The sequence below is a fragment of the Desmodus rotundus genome, chromosome 3, assembly GCF_022682495.2.
Source record: "Desmodus rotundus isolate HL8 chromosome 3, HLdesRot8A.1, whole genome shotgun sequence".
Taxonomy (NCBI): Eukaryota; Metazoa; Chordata; class Mammalia; order Chiroptera; family Phyllostomidae; genus Desmodus; species Desmodus rotundus.
In genome coordinates, this window is record NC_071389.1 from 199,704,744 (window position 1) to 199,730,451 (window position 25,708).

Consider the following 25,708-nt stretch of genomic DNA (forward strand, 5'->3'; position numbering starts at 1 on the left):
AGCTCACGGCCCAGCTCCCATCCAGTGCCTGGGGCACCCGCATGCCTCTGACAAGGACGGGCCGCACTGCTTGGCCCCACATCCTGCTCGTGACTCCCACCTGCCGGCACTGAGCACCCCGAAGCACCCCTCAGGATGCCTGCTGCCCGCGCGGACGCGGCCCATCTCCAGCCCCGACCAGAGCCCTCCTGGGGGAGGAAGGCAGGTGTGATGTCAGGCAGGGGCTACTTGGACTCCAAGCTGAGGAGTTAACTTCATCCTGGGCAATAGGGAGCTACTGCAGGTTTTGGAGGACAGGGGGAGCATGGCATGGCTGGGACTGGGAGGGAGATGGGAGGAGGCAGGGAGAGCTGCCAGGGGAGAGCAGAGAGGCAGGCCCTACAGCGGCCACGGCCACGGGACAGAGTGCCAAGATGGATGGGAGAGCGACACCAGGTGACCCTGAGCCGACTGAGCAGTCAGGCCAGGCAGGGGGCGGGGTGAGGGAGGCTGGGCCCTGGCCATTTGAGCCTGTTGAGTCAGGGGTTCCTGTAGGTCGGCCTGCTGAGCTGTCCGCAAGCAGTGGCTGGACTGGTCTGGGCCCCGGGAGCAAGCTGATTAGAGCAGGCTGGGAAAAAGCAGCCAGAGACACAAGAAGAAGCCCCAGCAAGCGGGACCCAGCCAAAGAAGAGGGGCTCCTCAGCCCCATGAAGGTTACTAATGGCCTGGCCACTAATGGGGAGCAAGAGAAGCTGAGGAACGGGGACCTCAGGTGTGGACGACTCTGCTTGAGAGTTCACCTCCAAAATGCACGTCCCAGTGGGGACGTGCCAAGCACCTGGAGCCACCCCACCTTGAGAGGGGGACCTTATTGCCCCTCTGCCCCCTGTGCCCCACTTCAGTTCGTCCTTGGCTGTGGCTGCCCTTCCTGCAGGCAGGGCTGCAGGCCCTCCCAGACTACTGTTGGGCCGAGGACCGGTTTCCAAGAAGGATCAGGGCGAGCTGATTGCCATGACCCTCACAGCCCCCGGGGGTGGCGTGACTCTCAGCGAAGGTGACCTGGGTGGGTACTGACAGCGCCCGCCCCAGGGGAGGTCACCGGCGGGGCCCACACCACCCTGGGCTCTGGATGGCCCACAGGAGTCCGGCATTTCCCAGGGCACTGACCGTGAATCCCCTGCTTGGGGCCCGATTCTGAGAAGGGGCCCCGTCACCCCCAGTGCCTGTCTTGTAACCACAAATAAGGTCCCAGATCCCAGCCCTCTGTTGGGCCACAGGGCCACGTCCACTGCCCGTCTCTGTTTGCACGGGGAGACGTTGAAGATTTCTAGAAAGGAGACCTGGATCTGAATGCAGCTCCACTGCGCGCAAGCCCTGTGGCCGCAGGCACCCCCACACCTGCCCTGGGGCCAGGCGTCCTCAGCTGTGCAGCTGAGATGCTCACAGCTGCCTCAGAGCCCAGGGTCCCAGGGGCGAGGGAACAGGCAGGTAGGTGGGCCCCTGGACTGCGATGGATGGCCAGGCAGCCCCGCCTCCCCAGGTGGCACCTGGAGGCAGGAGCTGCACTTGGGTGGTGGAGCCCCAGGGAGGGGCGGGGCCATCTTCCTGGCTGTGCCAGGTGCCACCCACAGGCTGCTCACCGCAAAAGGGCCCCTGGGGGCTTTCCCCTGCGCCACCCCAACCCCAACCCCATGCCAGGCATTCCAAGCCCTGCAGAGCTCTGGCTCTGGCTTGGGTCCCAGCAGCTGTGGCTCTCTGGGACTGGAAGGACATGCTGTGCCCACACATTTGGAGGCCCACCTGTGTCCACAGGCTGGGGTCTGAGATCAAGGCACCCCCCGCGTGCCTGATGGTGCACCCCGAGTTGTCACTCCCCCATCTGACACTCAGACGGCCTGGAGGGGCAGGTTGCGTGACTGTCCCCACCCTCACTAGTTCAAGAGCAGTTTATTGAGAACCTACTGTGTGTAGCCACTAGGAGAGGCACTGGGGACCCAGGTGAGGGCCCAGTTGCTTGGAGCACATTTTACAAATGAGACTGAGGTGCTGAGCAGCCCGCGTGGCCTGAGGTCACATAGCTGGATTCAAGTCCAGGTCGGCTCCGGAAGTCCCACTCTTCCCTCTAAGCCCCTCCCGGGGCCTCAGTCTCCCTGCCTGAGCAATGGGCACGGCAGAGACTCCCAGGGCTGGGAGGACATGGAGACACAGTGTGTGGCCGTGCACAGCACAGTGGGGCACAGCAAAGTGGGGCACAGCCAGCAGAGACCTTGACACCCCTGCCTGGTGTGCTATGGCGGCTGCCGCAGCCCATGGAACAGGAGGCGCACCCCTCCCCCACCCCATCTGCCTCCACATGCACACCCCCGCACCACGCCCTCCAGCCCGGCAGACTCCTCGGCGTTCCCATACCAGTCACACTGCAGCGTCCCGTGCCTGGGTGCCCACGCTGCTCCCTCTGCCTGGAACCCCCTCCACTCTCGGGGTCACAGTAGCATTGACACGACACTTGCCAGGGGCGGGGCACCCTTCGCATCGCACCCCCCAACCACCCCATGAGACTCGACTCCCATCTTCCCATGTCCAGGTACAGCAGTGCAGGTGCCAGGATGACGGGGTCCTGGGTGCGCGAGGCGGCTCCGCAGCACCAGGGCGCACCTCCGACCGCTGCACCGCACTGCCCACCACCAGCCTGCCCGGCTCACGTCCACACCCTCTCGATGTCCCCAACCCCACAGCCCAGAGTGAGGACCCTCGTCCACTCACACAGATTGGCTCCCACGGATACCTCCCTTGGCCCCGACGTGGCAGCGTCCCAGAGGGCCAGACCAGGTCTGGGTGTCCCTGGGGTCCCAGCACCCCCCCCAAGCCAGGAGTGGAGAAGGGCGCAGGGAGGTGCTGTGGCACAGAATTGGTCAGTGGGGGGCCTGGCCTGGCCTGACCTTCAGTGGGCGGACAGGTGGGCAGACGGCCTGGCCCCCGGCCCCCGAAGCCCGGAGGGCGGGATCCCCGCGAGCCCGGAGGTGCCCTTACCTACTCGGAGCTCTTGCCCGAAGACCGTCTTCTCGCCGAGCGCGGAGCAGTTCCAGCGCCCGAAGCGGAACTGGTACTGGCACTCGTTGATGCCCATCTGCGCACCCTCGCCGATCGCGATGATGGCGTCGGGCCGGCTCTGGCAGATGGCGCGCTGCCGCGGGGCCAGACCGGGGATCTTGTTGCAGATGATGTTGGCTCCCAGGGCCACGACCGATGACAGCGCTCTGCGTACGGGAGGGGACAGGGCAGGTGAGCGGCTGGCAGGGCCTGCCCCTGAGGGGCCGCTTCCCAGGACACGCGCCCGCAGCCCCTTGACCTCCAAATCGCATGAACCATGGGGTCTCGGGTCACAGAAACACACATCGAGAGTCCCGCGGGAGGCGGGACCCGTGGCTCCCTGTGCCTCTGACTCGGCGGAGCAGACCCTCTGGGCATTTGACAACCATCAGCCTGGGGCTGGACGCAGCTGCCCCCAGCAGTACACTCCAGCTCCCGAACCGGGGCTTCCCCATCATGGTAGACCCAGCTCCCCAGGAGCGCATGCCTGGGCGGGGCAGGCTGCCCAGCGAGCGGGGGGTTGGGAGCTGAGCCCACCAGGTCCAGCTGCAGCTGCATCCCCTGCGTGACCTCAGGAGGGCACTGTGCCTCGTTGAGCCCCCGTCTGCGGATCCGTGGAATAGGGGCAAGACTCTGCTGGCCCCTCACCGCCGCTGCCACCACCATCACGCGAGCTCGGACAGGAGGACCAGGGAGACAGGTTGCATTCAGCTGCGGTTATTGTCCACTCGTTTCTGGGTGGCCGGGTGCCCTCCAAGGAGAAAAAGGAGCTGACGGGAACTGAGCACCTACTGTGTCGGGGGCTGGCGGGGTGTGGCCCCACATCGTGTCCTCAGAGCCCTCCCCTGAGGGCGCCCTGTAGCGACTCTCCCGGCCTCCTCCAGGAGCTGGGACCGGAGGGCGCCGCCAGCCTCAGTCTCTGTTCTCTGGAGCCGTGGTCAGCGTGTTTGGCGAGGTGCAGCTCACGTAACAGGAACCGAAACATTTTAAAGGGCGCAGTCCCGCGGCATTTAGTACGTTTACAGCGTCGGGCAACCGCCGCCTCGACTGAGTCCTAGACAGTGTCACCACCCCGAAAGGACACCGCACGCCCTCAGCAGCCCCTCCCCATCCTCTCCCCCAGCCCCTGGCCACTGCGAATCTGCTCTCTGCTCCTGTGGACTTGCCTAGGCTGGGCTTCTCACACCGATGGAATCCCACGACACATGGCTGCTTTCACTGAGCATTATCTTCTCAAGGGTCCCCCACGCTGTGGCCGGTGGCGGTGCTCTGACCCTTTTTAAGGCCGAATAATATTCCGCCGTCTGGAGGGACACATTCTGTTTACCCATTTACCCGAGTGGGCCTCAGGGCCGCTCCTCCTGTGACTCAGGGAGCAGCACTGCCGGGAACACACACTGCCGTCTGAGCCCCTGTTTTCAATTCTTGCAAGCGTGTACCCAGGAGTGGACCTGCTGGGTCACACGGTAGTTTGTTTAGCTTTTTGAGGAACCCCCAAACGGTTTTCCACTGAAATTGTACCAATTGGTTTTAAGCGCCCGGAGGCGAAGGGGCAGCAAGCTGGAAGCAGGTGGGGGGTTTTGGCAGAACGACAGCCCACAGCTGGGTTTCAAAACAGCACCTGGCTGCTTCGTGAGGGCTGAAGGGTGGCAGTGGGGGAGACTCTGAGGGGCTCCCCCAAGCCCATGGCCCTGGCCTGCTGCACAGGGAGCCCCCTCCTGCGGCCACCGCCCACCTGCCCCTTTCTGGAGAGAAGGTGGCCAGTGTTTTTCCAGGGCGGCCAAGCGCCCTCAGCCAGCTGGGAAAGTCCCCGTGGGGCGTGAGCCCGCAGCACGTGCTGAGTCCCGGACACCCAGCCGACATCCAATCCCCACAGCCAGCCCGGCCCACCCGCTAATCTGGCCGAGACCCCCCGGGCCTCCCACGGGCACAATGGGCAGAAACTTGGAGGCTGGCGTGGAGGAAGAGCCGCGGGCGGGTGGGGCTGGGAGCGGGCTGGAATCTGGGGAATTCGGCCCAGAGTAATTGTAGAGCCTCAGAAAGCCGACCCGACCTGGGGAAATGAGACGGATGGGAACCCTGCCGGGCGCCAGGCTCCAGGCCACAGGTCAGCGCCCGCTCTGGGTCCTGCACGCTGAGCGCAAGCTCCCCACTCCCGACCTCTTCCCGCAGTTAGGCTGCAAGGCCCCACCCTGGGGTAAGAACCGCTGCTGGGGGCAGGAATGCAGACAAATGGGGTCTGACCGGGGTCTCCAGGGGCACTCGGGGTGGGTGAAACCGGTCGTTGCGGCCCTGGTCCTCCGCCTCCAGGCAGGCCCCCCATCCCCACTGCTGCCAGCACCTAGATCCGACCACGACACTCCCCTGCTCAAAGACCATCCATAGCTCCCTGGGCTCCTTTGCCTAGAATTGGAGGTCTCCTGGGACCTGGCCTCCAAGGGCCCTCGTCTACATTTGTGCTGGTTCCTCTGCCCAGGGTGTCACTCGCTTCCTTTTTCTGGACAGCAAATGCTACTTCCCTTCCGGGGCCCAAGCACAAGCCCCACTGGGTTCAAACCCCTCAGCCCCAGACGCTGAGGACTCACACAGTAGGCACGTGTCCCTCTGGCACCGACCTCAGCCCCGGCCCGTGACCTGCGTCCCCACCTTGAGGGCAGTGTCCAGTCCGAGCTGCGTTTGGGGCCTCGGGGGCTGCCCCAGTCACTGCCCCTGAGTGTCTGTATGTGTGGAGTGAGATAAAGAATGAGTGAACACTCAAGGATTACATCTAAAAAGGCTTCTGCAACTCAGTCCTGAAAAGATAATCCAATCTGAGAATGGGCAAAGGGCTTGAAGAGACAGTTCTCCGAAGAAGACCTACAAATGGCCACGAGCAGGTGGAAAGATCACTCAGGTGGGGAAAATGCCAACCAGGACCACAGGACCACGGAGAGGCCACCTCACACTGCTGGGACGGCTGTGCTCGAAAGGCCAGAGAACGCGTGTTGGCCCGGACGTGGGGGCCCCGGAACCTCGTGCAGTGCTGGCAGGAACACAAAATGGTGCAGCCCACGGGGCCGGCGCTTCCGCTCCGTGGCTCATATCCAAGAGAACCGAAGACAGGTGTGCAAACCAAAGCGTGAACACACAGGTCAAGAGCGGCACGACTCCCAATAACCGACACGAGGAAACAAGCCAGCGTCGGAGCGAGCACACCGGGTGTGGCCTGTCCGCGCAGTGGGGCACTGTCCGGCACGAGGGGGAGGTGGGGCACACTCGATGTGGGTGGACAACCTCGAGAACATAATGCTCAATGAGAGGCTGCATCATGCGTGTTCCCACGCAGGTGAAGTGTCCAGCGAAGGCGACCATGGCTGCCAGGGGCTGGGGGACAGGGTGGGGAGTACCTGCTTAACAGGCGTGGCCTTTCCATCTGGGGGATGAAAAAAGTTCTAGAACTAAATGGAGGTGATGGTTGCACAACATTGAATGTACCAAACACCACGCACACACTCGTACACTTGAAAATGGTTACAGAGGCAAGGGTTATGTTACACGTATTTTGACCGCAGTTTTTTTTAAATGCTATCTATACACAGGACTCCTGCACCCCGGCCACAGGTAAGGGAGACAAGGGGAGTCTTTCCCAGGTGACACCCCACCTAGACTCCCTGTACGCCTCCCCGGGGTACGAGGAGCTGCTGTGTAGGGAGCAGGAGCCCCCGGCCACCCCGGCCAGTGCTGGGCTACAGGTGAACACAGGCGTCTCGGGACAGCGTCACCCTACATTTTGCCCGGGGAGCGGGAGTGATCAGATCTGGCTGATAATTCAGAAATAACTTCAAAACCATCTTCCTTAGAATGCGGGGTTCTGCCCCCAACGACACTAACGCCCCTGTTCTGAGCGCCGACCTCAACCACACGGCCTTTGCCACATCCCGGTGTTCCCCTGGCCAGGCTCACCTTGCCAGCTCTGTGTTGCAGGGGTGCCAACTGGAGCTGAGAGAGGCCAGGGGACCCGCCCAAGGCAACACAGCCAGGCAGAGCTGTGGCTCCACACAGGGGGGTGCGTCACAAACACGAGAGTGTGGCCAAGAGGGGACACCACGCCCAAGACAGCTTGCTTCCCCGGAGGGACCCTCCACGTCACCCTCCACTCATCCAGCCTCACAGGCACCTCCGCGGCTGGCGCATGAGGTTGGGACCCTGTCAGCCACCCCAGCGGCCCTGCCTCCAGAGCCCCCACACCCTCCAGTCAGGCCTGGCCCTGCCACACCCCCGGACTTCCTTTGGCCTGGAAGGGAGGGTGCTGCTGATAAGGGTGACCCACTTGGCCATCCTTGGGGAGGCAACGCAGGGATAAAAATACAGACTAACCACATAATTGGCGCTCGGGAGGGGAGCGTCCGGAACGGTGGGCGGTCGGGGTGAGGGCGGCTGCGGCACTCTCACCAGGCTGCCCTGCAGGGGGCTCTCACCCCGAAGTGGTGAGAGCCCTCGGAGTGCCCTCCCGGCCTGCAGCAGCCTACTCAGGTGCCCGGCGTGCGCACGGAGAAGCCAGGCAGGCGCTCCGGTTTCGGTTGCTGATTTTTCCACGGGAAACCCTGCTCTGGGCTCACCCGCTGCGCTGCTCAGGGGCCTCAGGACATGGGCAGGACACTAGGAAGAGGGGACAAAGCTGAAAGCCTGGAAACCCTTCTCATCCCTGGCCGGGGCTGGTCAGAGGAGGGGGCTTGGAGAGGGGGTCCCGGACCCTGCAGACAAGAAGTTCTCATCCCTTGGGGACTATGGACAGGAATTCCAGTCTCAGACCAGAGGGCGGTGAGGCCAGCCGAGGGCCTGGCACTGGGTTCGAGCCGGACACTGTGCAAGGAGGCGGCTGCTGCTGGACAGCAGGGAGGTAGGAAGAGCGGCCCCCAGGGGACAAGGTGGCTCCAGGGGGCTGAGGGGTGAGGTGGCAGCTGCCAGGCTCGGCTAAGACCATCCTGGCAGGCCCAGCCTGCAGGGGCTCCTCAGGGCAGCCCCCCGCACCGAGCTCCAGCATCCCTGAGGAAGAACATTTGTGTTATATCACCACCATCGAGGACCCCGAGGCCCTGAGAGGCGTCGGGCGGGGGAGCCAGCATCGCACCTACGTCCAGGATTAGAGCCACTTTGTCCCCCCATCTCTGCGGGGGACATCGGCTTCATGCAGGAGGTAACCACCCTCCAGCGCCTGTCCCAGCAGCCGGGAGTGTAACCTAAGACCCTCGTGCCGTTCAGCTCTTGGTGGCTCAAGGCAGAGCGAGTGCCTACTATGTGCTGGTACTAAGAGGAGCAGCAAGTGTTGTGAATAATCACCATTCTTTCCTGCAGAGTACGAGTAGGGACCGGAGGTCCGCAGAGGTACAGCCTCCTGCCAAGTAGCTCAAAAGGGTGGGGGGAGGGGCTGCGACCCCCACCTCCTGCCCCAGACTGGTCAGTGCCTCATCACTCCCACCCCTGGCCCTCTGAGACAGTTGGGGGGTGGTCACTTGTCCACCTGGAGAGCCACCCTCCCCCGCTGGTTCCTAACGGGAGGCTGCACATAGGGCCTCCATGCACTGGGGACCCTTGGGGGGCCCTGAAGGAGGCCCAACTGTCTCCGGGCTGGAATGAGCCCCTCAGGCCAGGGACTGAGTCATGGACACTCCCCACCAGATGGGCTGGCTCAGGACGGTGGGTCCCTGTCCTACCAGGCGCTGTGCCGGACACCGGGTCCTCGTGGGAAAACTTTTGGGAATGACGGACCCACAGTGAACATACAAGTGGAGCGCGCAGGGACGCCTCAGGCCCACCAGCTGGGGTGCCTTGCAGGGGCAGTCCCCAGGCTCGTGCAGAGAGCGGAGCATCAAAACGCGGACATCCTCAGTGGGATAGGGTTGGGGGGCTGGGTGGCGGGCACAGCCCGTTTTCACTTAGGTCAATAAAAAAGTTTTTATTCCCACTTCTCACATGGTTGAGAAAACGCCCGCCTTCCCTAGAAGGCCCAGTACTTCCTGTCGTGGGAGGTGGGCAGTGAGGGATGAAGCGGCCCCAAGCTCCCCGGGGGCCTTTGACCATCGGGCATGGGTCCCTAGTGTGGCGGTAGTGGGACAGGCTGCGCCTTTCTGTTTAAAAAACCCAGTGGAAGAGGTGTCGCTGCCAGCCCAGGACACGTGACAGGCAGCCTCCAGGCCCAGAGCTGGCAGATCTGTCCGCAGGGCCTTCAAACAAGGGTCCCAGACCTGGCCGCCGGGCATCACACAGCGGCCACGGGAGCCAGGCACCTCCACCTGAGCTTCTCCGTCCCCCTGTGCACTCCCCAGCGCTGACCCCACAGACCGCAGCCCACGACAGACACCCCAGCAGGGGCGGCCCACCTGGCCCTAGCGCCCCCTCTGGGCTCTGTCCCTGGGCTCGGCAGCCCACCCCCACCCCCTGCCCTGGAGCAGCCTCAGGGGCCTGGGAATGCTCCTGGGACTAGGACCAAGGCAGCACCCACAGGGGGCATCACAACCCAAGTTCTTCCCAGACCGAACCCTCTGGGCCTCAAGACCCCAGGCCAGCCCCTCCCCCTAGAGCCAGGAGGGGGTCCCAGGGGGATACCTGTCCCGTCCCTCACTCCCCAACCCCAGGTGGCAGGTGTTGGGGGAGCAGCCCACCCAGCCCCCTCTGCCCTCTGGGGCCACCCCACCCATGCCAGCCTGCTCCGCCCCACAACAGCAGGACAGTGGCCTCGGGGCCTGAGCTGGCAGGGCTGAAGGTGGCGGTCACGAGGTTGGCCAAAAGCACGCCCTGTATCGCTCCCTCTCTCCCTGCATCACTCTGGATGGTGCATCTGCGCATTTGTCCCACCGTCCCCAGGCTGATTTGTCCTCCGGACCCACCGTCCTCCCCAGGGAGCAGGACCCTGCACTGGACCCCCTGGGCTTTTCCTAACACCGTCCGGGGCAGAGCTGTGCACCCCCACCTCCTGTGGGTTCCCCAGGGTGGGGCTCCCCAACATGGCCCAGCACCCAGCTAGACTCCGAGCTGGTTTTGACCGTGAGCCCCCACCCCAGCCCCAGCTCCTTGGGAGGTGGGGACAAGCTGGCCAAGTTGGGCCACATCCCTGGCCTCCTTCCGAGCCCCCACTCCTGGCCCAGCCCTGGCTGCCCAGCTGCCCAGGGCGCCTCCAGCCCACGCTCCTGGCCTGGGGAGCTTCGTAATTCTTCCTTCTCGGGCATCCTCCGGCAAAATATTTGAGGAATGTTCCAATTATCTGAGACCAGCCGGGAGGGGAGCCTGGATCCACTTGTCCAGGAAGTACTCGGCAAATACCTGAGAGGGAGGCACCTGGCCCTCACGCCCACCCAAGGCCACTTCCCGCCAGCCTCTCAGGTGAGCAGTGGTTGGCCCAGAACTTTCAAGCCACAGGTGGGCCAGCTCTGGAGCCTGTGGGGGCTAAGGGGGCTTCGGTGCCCCCGCCTGGGGATAGGGACACCTTCCAGGCCTGGGGTCACTCCGCAGACCCCCCAGCCGCCGTCAGAGTGCCAGGGCTTGCCTGCAGATGGGTCCCCCAGCCCTCCTCTGTGGAAGGGGACAGGACAGAAGGGAACAGACAGGGCTGAGCCAGACGTGGCTGGTGCAAGCGCCCGGTGGCATTCGGGTCCCTTGTCCTTCCTCTGGTCTTGAGTCTGCTCATCTCCCTCCCCTGCTGGAGTTCAAGGCCCAGCTCGGCGGGGAGCATGGGGCTTGGAGACATTCCCAGACTCGTGGAAGGCACCCCGAGGCTGTCCGAGCCTCAGTTTCCCCATCTGAAAGTACAGAACCGCCAGCCCTCTTTTGGCTGGTGGCCTCTCTCTGCGCTGGCCCCGGGCTGGGAGAACCCAGACCCAGCAGGGCGGTGGTGGGGACAAACACCCAGAAGGGGGCGTCCCAGGGGGTGGGTAGGGACGAGGGTGTCCCCAGAGGAGGCACAGAGCGGCCTGGAGGAGGGAAGGGGCACTGCTGAGTCATGAGGCCATCCCTCTCCCCCCAACCCTGCCCCACCTGGGCCTCAGTTTCCCATCTGTAAAGCAGGAGGCTGAGGTGACAACCTAGGCACCTGTAGCTATACCCTAAAGAGAATGCTCTGGGGTTGGGGCCCTGAGTCCAGCTCTGCTCAACCGCTGACTCTCACCGGCCCCTCCGAGCTTCAGTTTGCCCAGCTGTCCAATGGGGAGGATGCCCTCAGTGTCCCGGGGGAAGAGAGTAGCACATCACCACCCCCTCCCGCCCCCTGCAGGCAGGCTGGCGGCCGCCCTCCCCACAGAGCTAGTGTTCCCAGCCTGGCCTCCTGGGGCCCCACCCTAGAGAGAAACCAGACAGCCTGGGCGACAGCAGGCAGCCAGCAGGGCTCTGGGGCAGGGCTGAGCCTGCTGGAGGTGAGCCAAGGGGGTCCCCCACATTCATAAGCAGCCCCCACACCTGCTAAATCTGTGAAATCAGAACCTCACCCCGTCACTGTGACCCCAAGACATTGGTCCCTGACCTCAGAAACTTCCAGACATCTGCTGGGCATTCAGGGCCCCTGGTGACATGCCTGGGTTCAGGCCACACTGGACCTGCAATTCCCCCTTCAGAGGTTTTCTACTCCCACCCGCAGCAAGGCAAAATTCCAGGCCCTGCTCGATGCCTCCTCCTCCAAGAAGCCTGCCTAGGTCTCCCCTGTGTCCTCCCTCCCAGCCTGAGTGCCTCTACGGCAGGATCCTACAGAGGCTGCTGAGGGCCGAGAGTCAGCGACCCCTGTCTGGCCAGACCATGGCCACACTTCCTGAAGCCCTGGCTGTGCCCTGCATCTTCCTGAGACCTTCCACCTCACTCTTCAGGAGACAGAAGGGGACACGGGTGCCACAGTAGCGCTGGTGCATGGTGAGCTAAGACCCACGCAGGACCGACACCCCAGCCCTGGCCTCAGCCTCAGTCCCGACACCCCAGATCTGCTGGATGCAGGGGTGCCTTGCAGGCCTGGGTGAGCAGGGTGCCAGCCTGTAACCTCAGGACAGATGATGGGCAGCCAGGCGGTTGGAACAGGTGGGAAGAAACTGGCAGGCCCCGCTGGCCCGTGGCCAGGCCTTGAGTCTCGGCGCCTCGTGGGCCGGCCAGGCCTCAGCCCTCCTGGCTACTCTGGCCAGGGTCCGAGCGGCGGGTGTGTGGGCAGTGGATAGTGCGCAGTCACCTCTGAGCAGCCTCCACCCCCAGGTCTATGGCCCCTGCACCCGCTCTCACTAAAGGTGGGAACCCTCTCTGGGCCAGAGTCCTAGGTGCAGCCCTCCCCACCTGCCTTGCTCTTTAAGCAGCCCACTGCCCTGGGCTTTTCCTTCTGAGAATTTCTGGGCCACCAGGGCTTCCTCAGCCAACTGTCTTAGCTTGCATGCCTTGAGGGACAGGGTGCTCACTCCCTCGGGAGCGGCCTGCTTCCCCCCTGGGCATCTGGGCCGTGAAGCCCTGCCAAAGTGCTGAGTGCTTAAGGAGGCCAGCACCTTCACAATGGCCCCCAATTCCGGGGCCCCGGGGCCTTGCCTGAGAGGGGTGGCCTGGGGACCTGAGCATGCCCCGCCTTCTATGGCCAGCCCCCAGCTGGAGATGTGAGTATCTTGCTAAGGCCATGCAACCACCTGGCAGGGTTTGGGCATCAGAGCCAAGGGCCTGCCAGGCCCTGGCTCTTTCTCCCCACTTCCTGTTTCCTCAGAATTCTTCCCTGCTGGCTGCCTTCCCACCCCCCTCCCCCCTCCCCCTGCAGGAATCTCCACGCTGGAGGGAAGGCAGGGAGGGGGAGCCCAGGGTCCTCTGGGCACACACTCAGACTCGGCTGCAAACCCTGGCTCTCAGCACCCCTGTGGGAGGGGCAGGAACCAAGCACGTGGTGGTGGGCATCCTGGGGGCAGCAGGAGCCCCTGCAATGTCCACTAGTGGGGCAGAAGCTAGACAATGAGGAGGACTTCCTTACCATACCTCACACCCTGGAGCAGCTGGAAGGGAAATAAGGGCACACGGGGCCAGGTGTCCACGCCTGTACACCCCCGGGGGCTGCAGCCTGGAGTGCAGCCTGGCCCCATCACAGGGCCACCAGCTGGGGTCTGAGAGAGGGGGCAGGTGGGGCTCTCCAGCAGCTCCCAGCCCTCAGCCTAGCACCAGCCCTGGATACTAACTGACAGCAGCCCCCACCTGGCATGTCCAGGGCCGTGGCCCTGGGGTCCCCACACCCTGTGTGATGAGCCCAGAGGCCCTGTATGCTCTGAGCTACTGGGGACAGGGTGGCTTCCAGAGCCTGAGGCTGCTGACTCCCCGTCCAGTGCTCTCTTGACGCCCATCTGCCCCGCCAACCCCAAGGCACACCTCTTGGGCACCCTCCCTGGGTTGCCCTATTTCATGGGCCTGAGGTGCAGGAAGGCCACCCTGGGGACCTGCACATGTCGGGCACTGTGCTCCCCCCGGGACAGTGACACCAGGGGGCATGACTTGCTGGGGCAGGATAGGGGCTTTTCCCACGCATGTGGCCAAGCCACCACCTCAGTCCACTGCAGGGCTCAGAGGGGACAGACGGGCACCCAGGATGGGCTGGGGAAGATGGGGACAGCAAAGGAATGGACCCAGCTCCTTGCGCAGGGGCGTGGCTGTGGCACCTGGAAATTCCCAGTGCTCCCGGCCAGCAGTGAGGTCACCCCGGGGAAGACCTGAGTCAGGGGAGCCGGGAAGTCACCCATCCCTCCGCCACCCCAGGCAGGGGTCCCTGACCAGAGCAGGGGCCTCATTGGGCCCCAGACACGAGCGGCTGTCTGACCACCAACACATGTTCACCGGGCACCGACCAGGAGCCAGGTGCCGCGTTGGAGGCTGGGGGCAGCTGCTGGCCTCGAAGAGCCTGCACACTGACGCCCCCCACAAACCACCCCCCGGCAGCCCGCAGATCCTGCCCAGGGGGCCTTGCCCCCTCCATGAAGCCCCTCCATCTGAGGCCAACGGCAGAAACAGCCCCCTCTGCCTCCCATTGTCTACCCCGTACCCGGGATAAAGTTGCCCATCCTGCCCTCCCTCGGCCCCCAGGCCTGGGGCAGCTGCCCCCCTGCCACTCCACCCTCACCTCCCACCACCCACCCCACTCTATGTGGGGGGCCACCCATGTCCCACCCCCAGCCACGCCCACAGTCACCCCCCCCCCAGGCCAGCAAGGACGTCCCTCCTCCAGCACTCTTTAGCGCCAAGTCAGAGGTCACTTTCCCTGGTCCACCCTCACCACCGGGTTAGGGATTCCTGCTGAGGATGGTGGCACAGGGGAAGGAAGGAGGGGCACCCAGGTCCTCCTGCGCACATGGCCCGTTGTGTTCTGGGAGCTGCCGTCAAGGCTGTGGCGTGCATGAAGGGTGGGCGTGGAGGGGTGGGGGGTGGCAGGAAGGGGGAAGGGGAGCAGGGGAGCAGGGCAGAGAGCGTCTAGGCCCATTGCCCAGACGGAGGGACTGAGGTCCAGGAAAGTGGCGGGTGGCCTACAAGGCTGCCCCAAGCCCACAGCCCACAGCTCCAAACGTGCTGACCGACAGCCGTCACTGCCGGCTGTCTGGATCCGCCTTCTCACCACTCCTGGTCAGCAGACGGCTCTGGCCAGCGGGAGGCGCTGGTTTCCAGGCCCAGGTGAGGTCACGGGCAACAGCGTTTGCTGGAAACCCGCGTCGGCAGGACGCCTGAGAGGCCGCCAAGACGGGGCTGGTATCTGGGCTCAACCCCCTCAGCCATGACAGACAGCAGCGGACCCTCGGGCACCCCACTTCACCACTCCCCAGGGGTGGCCCCGCCCTGGTGGCCAGGGAGGGAAGAGCCAAAGCGAACCCCTGCTGCCGTGCACAGGTCAGTCCCGAGAGAGGCCTTCCCGGGGGTGCCTGAGTCCTCCCGAGGGGAATACAAGCCCTGTGTCGCCCAGGTGGGGGCTCAGGCACGGAGAGTCGCCCTAGAAGAATCCCCACTCCATCTGGTCCGCCACTTGGGGCAGCGAGGGCCAAAGCAGCAATATCTGCCCTGCCCCCTGCTCCTTCCCCCCAGGGGCCTGGGCCGGGCGGCAGGCCTCTCTAGCACCAGGGAAACCTCTGCCCTGGGAGGCATGTGGATTGGTGTGGGGAGCAGGGACAGCCGTGGGGGGAGGGTGTCATTGGATGGGAGTCAGGGGATGCTAACCCGGGACCTCCCAGGCCACCGTGGATGCCCGGGAGCTGCAGGCTGGGCAGGGCAGCGTCCTCCCCGGCTCCACCCTGGGTGCTGGCAGGCTGAGGCTCTGCAGCAGCTGCAATGGCTACTTGGGACTGCCGAATTGTAGTGACTTCTACTCAAAGGCTCAGACAGGGCCCTCGGTGGCACCCCCAGAGCCTGAGGCCCCTGTGCCAGTCAGTCGGTGAGGCCCCTTGTTGTGTTCCACCACGGGGGCCGTGGGGCGACCACCTCCGGGCCTCAGCAGCCTCACCCATGGAGTGGGCCAAGCATTCCACACAGCCACTGGCACAGAGGACCAGTGAGGGCTGGCTGGCTTCCGGGCGAGGCCATTCCCCAGCATCCCGGGCCCTCACTCCTGCACCTGTTTGCATGCCTCCAGGGCCAGAGAGCTCACTACCTCCCTGCCAACAGCTGGGCTGGCTGGAGACTCAGGCTCCCCGCTCAGGGGTAAGGACGCCAAGGGTGGGGGGCAGGCCTGGGAGGGGCCTAAGCCCAGAGCAGCTCTGCGATGGAGACAAGGAAGATGGAGAAAGGCACGAGGGAGCGCACCTGTGCCCACCCCCACCCCGCCAGCCAGCCTGAGGGAGGCCCCAGCCCCGAGCCAGGGAAGGAGGACAAACGGCGGTTTTGTCCTTGGCCAGCGGGTGGCCTGCGCCACACAATGACCCTTTCATCAGGCTGAGGGAGCCCTGGGCCGGGGTTTCATCTGACAAGGGAGGGCGCCCAGCCTCCTGTCCCCTCACTGAGGGGATGGGGGTGGGGGGGCTGAGCCCTATGTAGGCCGGACCCAGGGCCGTGAAAATGGAGGCCTCGAGGGAGCCAGCGAAGGCCCTCCCACTGCCCCAGGGGGACAGAGGCTCCAAGGGCACAGGGAGCACAGGTGGCACCGGGGGGCCTGCTGTGGGTACCCCACAATCCTGAGCTGACAGGAGGTCTGGGTCCCACATTCAAGACTTGCATTGTATCCCCTCCCCCTGCCACCACCCTCCTCCCAGAGCACTGGTCCAGACCCCCAGCTGGGGTTCCGGGCTCCCCACCTGCTGCGAGCGACTTGCTAGGCCTGTGTCCACCAAGTCCCGGGAACTCAATGAAAAAGCAATGCGCAGTCGAGGCCTCAGAAAACATCCCCCTCCGAGGTGGCCTCTCCCTCCAGGGCACCTCCGCCAGCCCCCTGTCCCACCCCTGAGAACACTTCCTCTGAGGGCTATCACCCTGGGCTCTGGGGGACCTCAGCAGAGGGTCTCCTTGCTGGACCCTGGCATTCAGCCCCCTCACCTCAGCAAGATGCTGTGAGGGCCCCTCAAGTGACCCCGGGTGAATGAATGGGTTTGACAGTGAGTGTTATTCCTTCCAGGGTTCTCGCTCACGTTCCTGTCTAGTCTGGGCAACTCCTATCCATCCTCCAAAACCCTGCCTAGGCGTCACCTCCTCCAGAAAGCCCTCCAAGACACCTTGAGAGTTCATCACCCTACCCTGAGCAAACACATCCACGGGGCCTCCCTGCTCCTAAGGGCTGAGAAGGACCCCGTCTCTTGAGCCCTGACTGTACACCAGGAGCCCAGCTGAGCGCGTCTCTGCATTTGCTTGTTAAATTCGTACGCCCTCTCTGGGAGATTAGAGTTCCCATGATATCCTCTGTGCAGAGGACACAACTGAGGTTCCAGGAGGCACCTAGGCAGTAAGAGGGAGAACAGAGATGGGATCTGGGTCACCATCGGGCCCCAGCCTCACGAGGACTCGAGGGAAACCTGGTCAGAAAGTGGGTCATTCTCCCACAGGGCCATCACACCGCAGAGCCCGAGGCAGCCGGGCCGCCCAGCCCGCCCTCCCCGCAGGGACTCCTTCACCAGCCCCTTCTTCACTAGTGGTTGGTGTGCCTCACTCCCACAGCAGGGACTGCGTGGGGCTCTCTTTGATTTCTCCATCATGAGCTGGGGGTCCCCTGGCTCTCACCACGCTGCGTTGCGTACACATCCTCCCCTCTCCGGAGCTTGGCCTTTCAGACCTGAAGGCACGTGGGCGGGACCTGGGTCTGTGAAGGAAGACTCTCCATGCGCAGGCACAGACGAGGAGACTGGGCCCCGGAGAGGCCCGGAGAGGGCTGACTGAGGCCGCACAGCAGAGCTCTTTCCAGACGGGCCTTCTGAGCTGGAGCTACTCCGCCCAAGGGCGACCTGTCCACGCTGGAGCCACGGCCCCACTCTGCCCCCCAGGGGCTGTGATGCCACAGGAGCGGACCTGATTCAGCTGCCCCCCCCCAGGGGCATGCCCGCGGAGCCTCTGGGCTGCGGCGGACACCACCAACAAAGCCACAGCAGTGGAGCCGGGAAGAGGCCCAGCCCTGGCTGGGCAGTGGTGAGTGCCCCCCACCCCCCACAGCCAGGTGGTCGGTGAGTAACCACCCTGTCACTCATGACTCACTCAGCTCCCCAGAGCAGGCGGTCACCAAGAGAGGCTCGTACCGGAAGACCTGGGGGATCATTGCCACCAACCCCCACATCTGGGAGAGAGAGGCCAAGACCGGAAGGGACCTGCCCAGCACAGGAGGCCAGCTTGGTCCCAGCCTAAGGCCTCCCTCAGGCCCCCATGCCAGCTGACCTGGCACCACAGGCCACCCTTTTGGCCCGCAGCCCCCCACCTGCCCTCCCTTGGGCCCTCCCTCACCCCTGCCAGCCCTGGGAGCTTCTGCTTTGACAACAGAGGCACAGGGGAGGGTGTGACCGGCCAGAGCTGCCTCACACAAGCTCAGCTGGCCGAGCTCAGTATGGGGGGCGGGGGCACAGTGCAGGGGCCTGGGCCCTTCCAGGCCAGCACACCCGTCGGACCCGATCAGTGGCGGGGCCCAGGCATGCGTCTGGGGTTCGCTGTGCACGACAGGCCACAGCCCGGGACAGGGAGCTGGGAGAGCAGCCCAGATGCAGGGGCAGGATCAACTGTCTGCCAGTGCCTGTGATCCCAGCTACGGGATGCCTTCTGGAAAGTGCTCTGGAGCAGAAAGAAGCCTCTGCCCAGGGTTCTCCCTGCCCAGGGCATTCTCAGACCCCACAGGGCCAGCCTTCTGACTCACCCCTGCAGTGCTAAGGTGGGCTGACCGTTGACCCCAACACTTCCCAAGCACTTCTGCAGGGGCCGCCTCACCTGCCTCCCGGGAACAGCTCAGCTCACCAGGGAGGGTCGTCTCACCACGTCCACTTTCATTCGCATCGCCCGGCCCTGCTCCCACCCATGGCACCTCATGTATGCAGCCTGCACCCACCCAGACAGGGCAGGGAAGCCCAGAGATGCCGGAGGCCTCCCTCCCCAGCTCCTGGGAACGCTGAGCTCGTCTCTGCACAGGAAAGGCTAGCATCAGCACTTTCTTCCCCCGGGACTTCAGGTCCAGCAGGGCGGGCTGCTGAAGGCAGGGCAGGGGCAGCCTGACTTGCGCCCTCCGCCCATCCGCTCCAGACCCCAGCACTGGCCCAGGGACGCTGGGGAAAGCTGTTGCCTCAGGAGAACTCTGTCAACAAAGCTGGCAGAGCACATGCCCACGGGGAGGCCTCTGTGGGCATAGACGGTGGTCACTGCAGACCGGACCGGAGGGCCAGACCCAAAGGAAACTTGGGCCCGAGGAGGTATACTGATCACCACCTGCCCCAGATCCCCTCCACTGCTGCCTTGCCCCCCCACACCAGCTTCGGAGCCCCTTGCCCACCTCCTCCTCTCAGAGTCTCACTGCAAACAGTACTGGTACCGGGAGCCCAGGGTTCCCACCCCCGACACCTCCCCAGTAACGCAGACCTTGGCCAGCTGGCTCCAAACTGAGTTCTAACGCAGAGTAGCTGCGGATTCTCTAGCAAGATTTAAGATTGAGATGCCAGGGATTCTGGGGAGGGGGGCGGGCTCTGGACCTCCACCTCCGACCTCGGAGAACCCTCTGCCCTCTGAGAACAGGAGGCTGGGATTCCAAGGCCCCCCTGGACGGATCCATTTCCTGGGAGAGACGCCAGAAGCAGGACTCTCTTTCCTAGCCCCAATCCCCAATGATCAGGCGGTCCCCACCCGCCCCGCGCCCTACCCGGGGCAGTCATCACGCCCCCCCACCCCCCAAGCGATGCCTCCGCAGCCGGGGCTGCCCGCCGGGCCTGGAGCGCTCTCTGCGCCCGGACCTTGTAATTATGCCCCACAGCCCGGGAAACCGCGGGCCTCGCAGCATCTGGCTGTGGTTGCGAACTTTTGTTTCAAGATGCGCGACTATTTATAGAAGGAAAACTGGTAGGATAGTAATTTCCTAGGAGCTGGAGGAGAAATTGGCTGCGTCCCTATTAAAAGGGGGTGGGGGCGCGGCAATTTATTAGGACTGCGGCCGCGTGGAGGGAGGGGGTGGCACAGGGAGCGGGAAGGCAGCGGCTGCCCCCTCTGGCCGCGTTAGGCGACCCCGGACGTGGCCCGCGTGTAAAGGAGGGGGAGGGGGGGGAGGGGGAGAGTGAAAGGAGGAAAGAAAGGGAGGGAGAGCTGGCTCTGAGGCTTAATCAGTAGCATCCAGCTTAAATTCCCCCAAACGGCGGTTCCATAAATCAAACTTCTTTTTAAATCGGAGGCCAGAGCATATGCGTCCCATTAGGAATCCAGCGAAGCCACCGCTGCGCCAACGAGCCCCCTCGGTTCGCTGGGCCAGGCCCGGCCTTGCTTGGAGCTGCGCGGAGCCCAGCGGGCGCTGGCCCGCTCGATGCACACGCGCGCCCACGCTCCCGGCGCTGTCCCGGCCGGAACACCAGGGCGCACCTGGGCTGGCCGCACGCGCAGCGCACTGGGCGCCCCCTCGCCACCAGGTGAGGTGTCGGCTCCGGGGCCGGGGTCAGGCCTCCTGCGCGGCAGGAAGTCGGCGGAAGCCGCAGCGACCTCCCTGGACAGACGGGGAGCGACCTGTTGGGGTGCAGCGTGCACGTGTGTGCCAGCGTTTATGCGGGGCGGAGGGTACGTGCGTGCGGCTCACTCATATGTGGCTCGACCGTGCCGGCTGCGTGGATTCATATTGGGAGGGGGATCCTGCTGGTCCAGGACTCGGATGGGACGCGCAGGGAATTTCCGCGCCGCCCCCGCACCCTCTGGCCTTCGAGCTGGGTGTCCACAGCCTGGTCTTGGGGGTCAGTCAGGCCTCTCGGGAGCCACCTTTTCTCTAACCCCAAAGCCAGAACTTCTCACTGCCAAAACTTCCCCCTCCCCCCCAGTCCTCCACCTCCGCGGTTTAGGCTGGCCAGGCGACCCAAAGTACCCCTGCTTTTGCGCGCCGCGCACCGGGCGCCCCGCCCAGAGACCTCACTGTCTCGTTTCCTTCCCTCCCTGCTCCAATGCTGATGGCTGGAGAGGGAGCCCACTCACCCCCGCCCGCCCACCCCGCGTGCGGCCCGCGGCACTCACAGGTAGCTGCCGCTGGACAAGATGAGAAAGATCTGCGGGCAATAGACGGAGAGGAGCGCGCTGCGCGGCGACAGCAGGAGCATGGTGGGCCGGCGCTCCTGGCGCGGCTGGGCAGGCCCCGTGGGCAGGGCGCCTGAGCCAGCTGATGCCGGGGTCTCCACGGCCCTCCCCGAAGTAGGGCAGCGGCAGCGGGCGCTAGGAACCCTGGCGCACGGGTCCCGGCGCAGTGGTCGCCGGTGCCCCGCCGCCAGGGCCGAGCATCGCGCTGCGGCTGGAGTGCGGGGCGGGGGGTAGGGTCGGCAAGGGGCAGAGGGTGCGCCTCAGCCGCGGTCTGGACCTCCGTCGGTGGATCGGTCGGAACCGGCTCTGTCACTCTCTCTGGCTCACGTCTCTAAGTCTCCAGAGGCACGCAGCTGCCATTGGCCGGGCCGCCCCTACATCCGCCTCCTCCGCGGGCGGGTTTTTTTAAAGGGGAGGCTGACCCGAGCTCGCGGCGGGAGCCGCCCCCAGGGCTTGCCCAAACTGCCTTGGCTGGGTCCCCTTCCCGCAGCTTCAGCGAACCACACAGCTCTGGCCTGCACTGCAGGGTGCACCTGGGGGGAGCACCACAGGGTAACCGCGGGGAGGCGTGCGCTCCTCTTGGGGGCTGTGCTGGGCCATGTGTGCTCTGGTGTGCATGCATGTGCAGGCATGTGCCTGTGTGTGCCTGCGGGGGCGTGGGAGCATCAGCGAGGGCGCAGGTGTGCACGCAGATGCACGGTGTGTGCCTCGCCTCTGCCCGCGTGCGCCCTTGGGTTTGGCGAGGCAGGCTGTGGGTCGCCAGCACTCACCCGCTACGGCCAACCAGGCCCAGCCTGGCAAGGCTCACCTGTGCACATGCGCACTGGTGTCCCTTCAGGGTCGGCCTCGGAGTCTCTTCTGAGAGGCTGACAGTGGGAATGCACCCCCAACAGGTGCACAGAGGCCCCATCTCTGGCTCCCCCGCCCTTCTTTCAGTTGTGATAAGTGTGGGACACACTTTTCTGAGCAATCCTTCTTCCAGTGATTTTTTTGTAAAGCCCAGGAACACAGGCTTTGAGTCCCACCTCCCATCGTCAGCTAAGCTTGGCCACACTCAGTGTTCCTCTGGACGCCCTGTGACCCTGATGCTGGGGCAAAGGCACAAAGCAGCTACGGTGACAAGGAAAGAGAGGTGTCTGAAATACGGCCAGTGATCCCGGAGGAAGTGGCTTTCTGGGCTTCTGGACCAGGTGTGGAGAAACCCTGGCGCTCAGGAGGGAGGACTGCCGCGGCCCCTTCATTCCTCCAGGTCCGGGGCTGCCAGGCTGCTCTGCCTCTCCTGGCTCCGAAGGCAGGAGGCAGGCCTGGAGCAGGGCTGGTCTGGGAACTTCATGCCCCCTGTTCCCGGACAGAGAGCGTGCCCAGAATCCAGACAACCCTCAGGCCTGGCTTGGCCTCTTCCGGGGCTGGAGCTCTGAGGCTGCTCGGTCCCCAGATGAAGTGACTCTCCAAAGCCATTTGTTTTAAAATTGTGTAGAATCCAAGACACATCTGGTTTGGGGACCCCAACCCCCATAGGGATTGTGAGGGCTGAGTTCTCTATTCTTGCTGGTCTGGGAGCTCCCCCAGGGGGCCACACATCTGCACTGGCTGAGGGGCACTTGTGGGGGAGGGGGGCTCCCCTCTGCACAGGTGTGGGCTGGCAGGCTGTGATTACAGAGTATCTCCCCAACACACAATCTCTGACATTCTGTTGGAACTTTGGTGGCCCTGAAATCCCAATTCCCCGGCATTTTCTGAGGCCCCAGAATACACTGCGTGGAGGCATCCCCTGGGCTTCTGCAGTGGCTGTGATATCGGGGTCGTTAACAATCAGAAAGGTTGGATTGGTGTGAACAGGTGTTTATTGGGACACTTCCCCCCCCCCCCAATTTCATGGCAAAGGCCCCCGGGACTAACCTTTACAGCACCAGTAAAGGAGGCACTACTGTGACCCCATTTTGCCATGGGGGGAAGGTGGGCTGGGAGGATGAGAGTTCACTCAGGGCCACCCAGACCTCGTCCTCAGCGCACTGAGCTTCCAGGCCACTTCACCCCTTAGGTGACATCTGGGCCCAGCTTCCCTCTCCTCCCTGCCTTGTGCAGCCAAGATGGCTTGCGAAGAAAGCAGGCCGCTACCTCTCACAAGATCAAGGATGGGTAACGCTGAGGTGGTGGCCAGGGCTGAGCCCCCCCACACCCTTAGCAGATCCCATGATGTTTCTCTGGGTTTCCTGGGTGTGGTTCCACAGGGGTGTTTGTGGAGACCTCATTTCTCCTCTCCCCAAGAATGAGAGTGTGCTTTAGGGGCACAATGCAGGGGTGGGGAGGTGCGGAGTCCCCACTCCAGGGTCCCTTGACGGAAGCAGAGGGCAGAGCCTGGGCCACTGGCCGGCTCTCAGAGGCGCCCACAGAAGACAGGCTCTTGTGCCTGGGCACCCAGGGTAGGGTGCTGTCCCTGTTTGAACACTGGCCCCCTGGAAGTCCAGGATGGCCAGAGCTGCGGCCCCTCTTACAGGGGAGAACAGGAGGCTGACCGGGTCGGGGGGTGGGGGGAGCAGCACTGATGGGGGTCTGGGGTGGGGGTAGTCTAGGCTGGGCCCTGACTTCGCTCCCTTTGCTGCCTGAGAGTGGAGAGTTGGGGTTGCTTCTGAGTCCCCCTGCAAACGGCTTTCAGAGGGATCCTGCTGAGGAGTGCAGCCTGGGAAGAGCGGTGGTGGCAGAGGCCAGAGCCAACTCCAGTCCCAGCTCTGCCGATTCTTGTGGACAAGCGGCTTGACTTGCCTTGCTGGGCATCCTAGTCCTTAGAAAGGGGGAGAGAAAGGGCACTTAACTCCAGGGTCGCCAGGAGGGGACAAGGCCTCAGCGCTGAGAACCAGACCGCAGAGAGAGCCTGGTGAGGGGGTGCCCGCTGCTTTGGGGGGCACAGGAAGGGTAGCTGCAAGGGCTGCTGGAGGGCCCAGAAAGCAGCGCCGCCCCCGCTCCCCCCGCCCCAGCAGCCTTGGATGCGCGCACCCTCCCCTCCCGTAAACAAACAGCCGGGGACGCAGCCTACCCGCGGCCCACAAAAGACAGCCAGCGGCAGCTGCACGCGCGCCAGCCCGGTCTGCAGAACTGAGGCGGGGGCAGAGGGCTTCCAGTCCTGCCCCCGCCGTCACCGGCCTCAGTTTCTCCACCAGGGAAATGGCGCAGGGGGCAATGGACGAAATGATTCTCAGGTGGAGCTTCGATCTCTGGGCGGAGGAAGCTGCCTCTCCGCCCGCGGCACTGGCCCGGCCCTCGCTCGCGGCTGTTCTCCGGCTTCGCGCGCTGCCGGGATCCACCTACCTCCCGTCGCTGGCGGCGCACAGTAGGCGCGCAGGGAGCGGCGGGGTGCGGGGCTGTGGGAGCCCTCGGCGAGGTGCACCTCACCCCCTTACGGTCACGTCGCCCCCCCCCCCCACTTCGAGCGAGGCCGAGACAGAGTCTGTCTAAAGGAGATCGCAGCTCAACAGGTAAGGACTCGGCTGGGTTCAGGAATGTGGAAATACGACTCGGAGCAGCTACTGCTGTGAGCGCGGCCCGCCGGGCCGCGCCAGGGGGAGCGCGGCGAGAGGGGGCCGGGCCGAGAGACTCGGGAGGGCGGGGGCTCAGGGCCCGGACCGAGCCCGAGGCGGCCGGGGCGGCCGCGCAGCCCATCCCGAGCCAGCCGGACAAGTTGTCAAGGTAATTTCAACACGTCCGGGTGATGGATAGAGACGAAGGGCCGCGGCGGGTGCACCGGCCTGCGCGCCCGCGGCCGAGGAGCGCGCCCCCCGCCCGCTGGGGCCTCGCCGACCGCCGCCCCCCACACCCCCCGCCCCGGCGCGCCCTCCGGGCGGCAAGCGAACGGCCGGGCTCAGCGCCCAGCGCAGCCCGGGGAGGGAAGGCGCGTCCCACCCCCGGGGCCTGGAGCCCAAACAGGTGAAAGTACGCGCCGGGCACGCTCACCGCTACCCGCCAGTCTGCCCGCGGCCGCCTGCGCGCCCTGCTCTCCCTCCTCCAGCCCTGAGCTGGGCACCCCTCGGGAGAACCTGCCGCTCGAGGGGCTCGACTGCGTCTTTGCCCGGCTTGAGCGAGGGTCCAACACACACGCCAACCCCAGATCCTCCAGAGCCGCCCATGGCCCCATCCGGTCTTCAGGTTCCCGCGGGGACACCCCGAAGGCGGCTCCTGCGGGCGGCCCGACCCCCGGCGGCGGCCCCTACCCACGGCGTTACTCACCCGAGCTTCACGTAGAGGACGCCAAAGCAGAGAAACACGTAAAAAATCCACTTGCGAAAGTTTCTGTGCATGATCCAGGGAGGGGGGCTGCGCCATAGACAGCGGCGGCCGGTGGGGACGCGCGGGCGGGGCGGGGGACGGGCAGGGGCGGGGGGCCTCGGCGGACCGCTTTCAGCCGGCGCTGCGGCTTGGGCGACTGGCGACGCGCGGGCACTCGGCGCGCGCTGCCACCATGGTGAGCCCGGGTGGCCGCCGCCGCCGCTTGCGCCTGGGGGAGTGACCTAGGCTGGGGGCCGCAACCTCGGAGCACGGCTGAGCGATCGCGGGGCCCCACGAGCGTGGACGGGGACCGGCACCCGGCCTCGGGCCCGAGCGCGGCGGCTGGGCAGGCGCCGCCTGTACTGGGCGCAGCCGCCTGGGGCCGTGCGCGCTTCGCCGAGCGCCGCGGCGGCCAATGTGTCCGCACTTGTCGGCCTCCCCAGGTGACTCGCGGCCCCGGCGAGCAAGCTGCGAGGGAGCGAGCGCGCCCCAGGTAGGAGGATCCGCCTCCTGCCCGCCCTCCTCGCTCGCAGCGCTCTCTCTCTCTCTCTCTCTCTCCCTCGCTTCACGGCTCTCCCCTCCCTTTTCTCCTCCCTCCCCCGTGACACACGAACACATCCACCCCCCGGACCCCCCCTCTGCAGGCCGGCTCCCTTCCGATTGTCCTACTAGAACGGGGCTGGGGGAAGGGGGATTGGGCTCCGGGGGGGGGGGGGCTCGG

At 65.0% G+C, this 25,708-nt stretch overlaps 1 protein-coding gene across 3 annotated transcripts in view; it reads right to left on the bottom strand.

Moving 5' to 3' along the window:
• The window catches only part of WNT7B (Wnt family member 7B), a 43,544-nt gene extending 18,082 nt beyond the window's left edge, over positions 1-25,462 (bottom strand). Inside the window, exons 1-2 of one of the 3 annotated variants that reach the window (XM_053919709.2) lie at positions 24,949-25,462; positions 3,014-3,236 (exon numbers count right to left, since the gene is read on the bottom strand). In XM_053919709.2, the coding sequence (XP_053775684.1) occupies positions 3,014-3,236; positions 24,949-25,044 (319 nt within the window). In that variant the 5' untranslated portion in view covers positions 25,045-25,462. Of the gene's footprint in view, positions 1-3,009; positions 3,237-20,667; positions 20,966-24,948 lie in introns of those variants that run through there. The other 2 variants (XM_024579681.4, XM_053919710.2) reach the window with 2 other exon arrangements.
• Between the last annotated feature and the right edge of the window lie 246 nt (positions 25,463-25,708).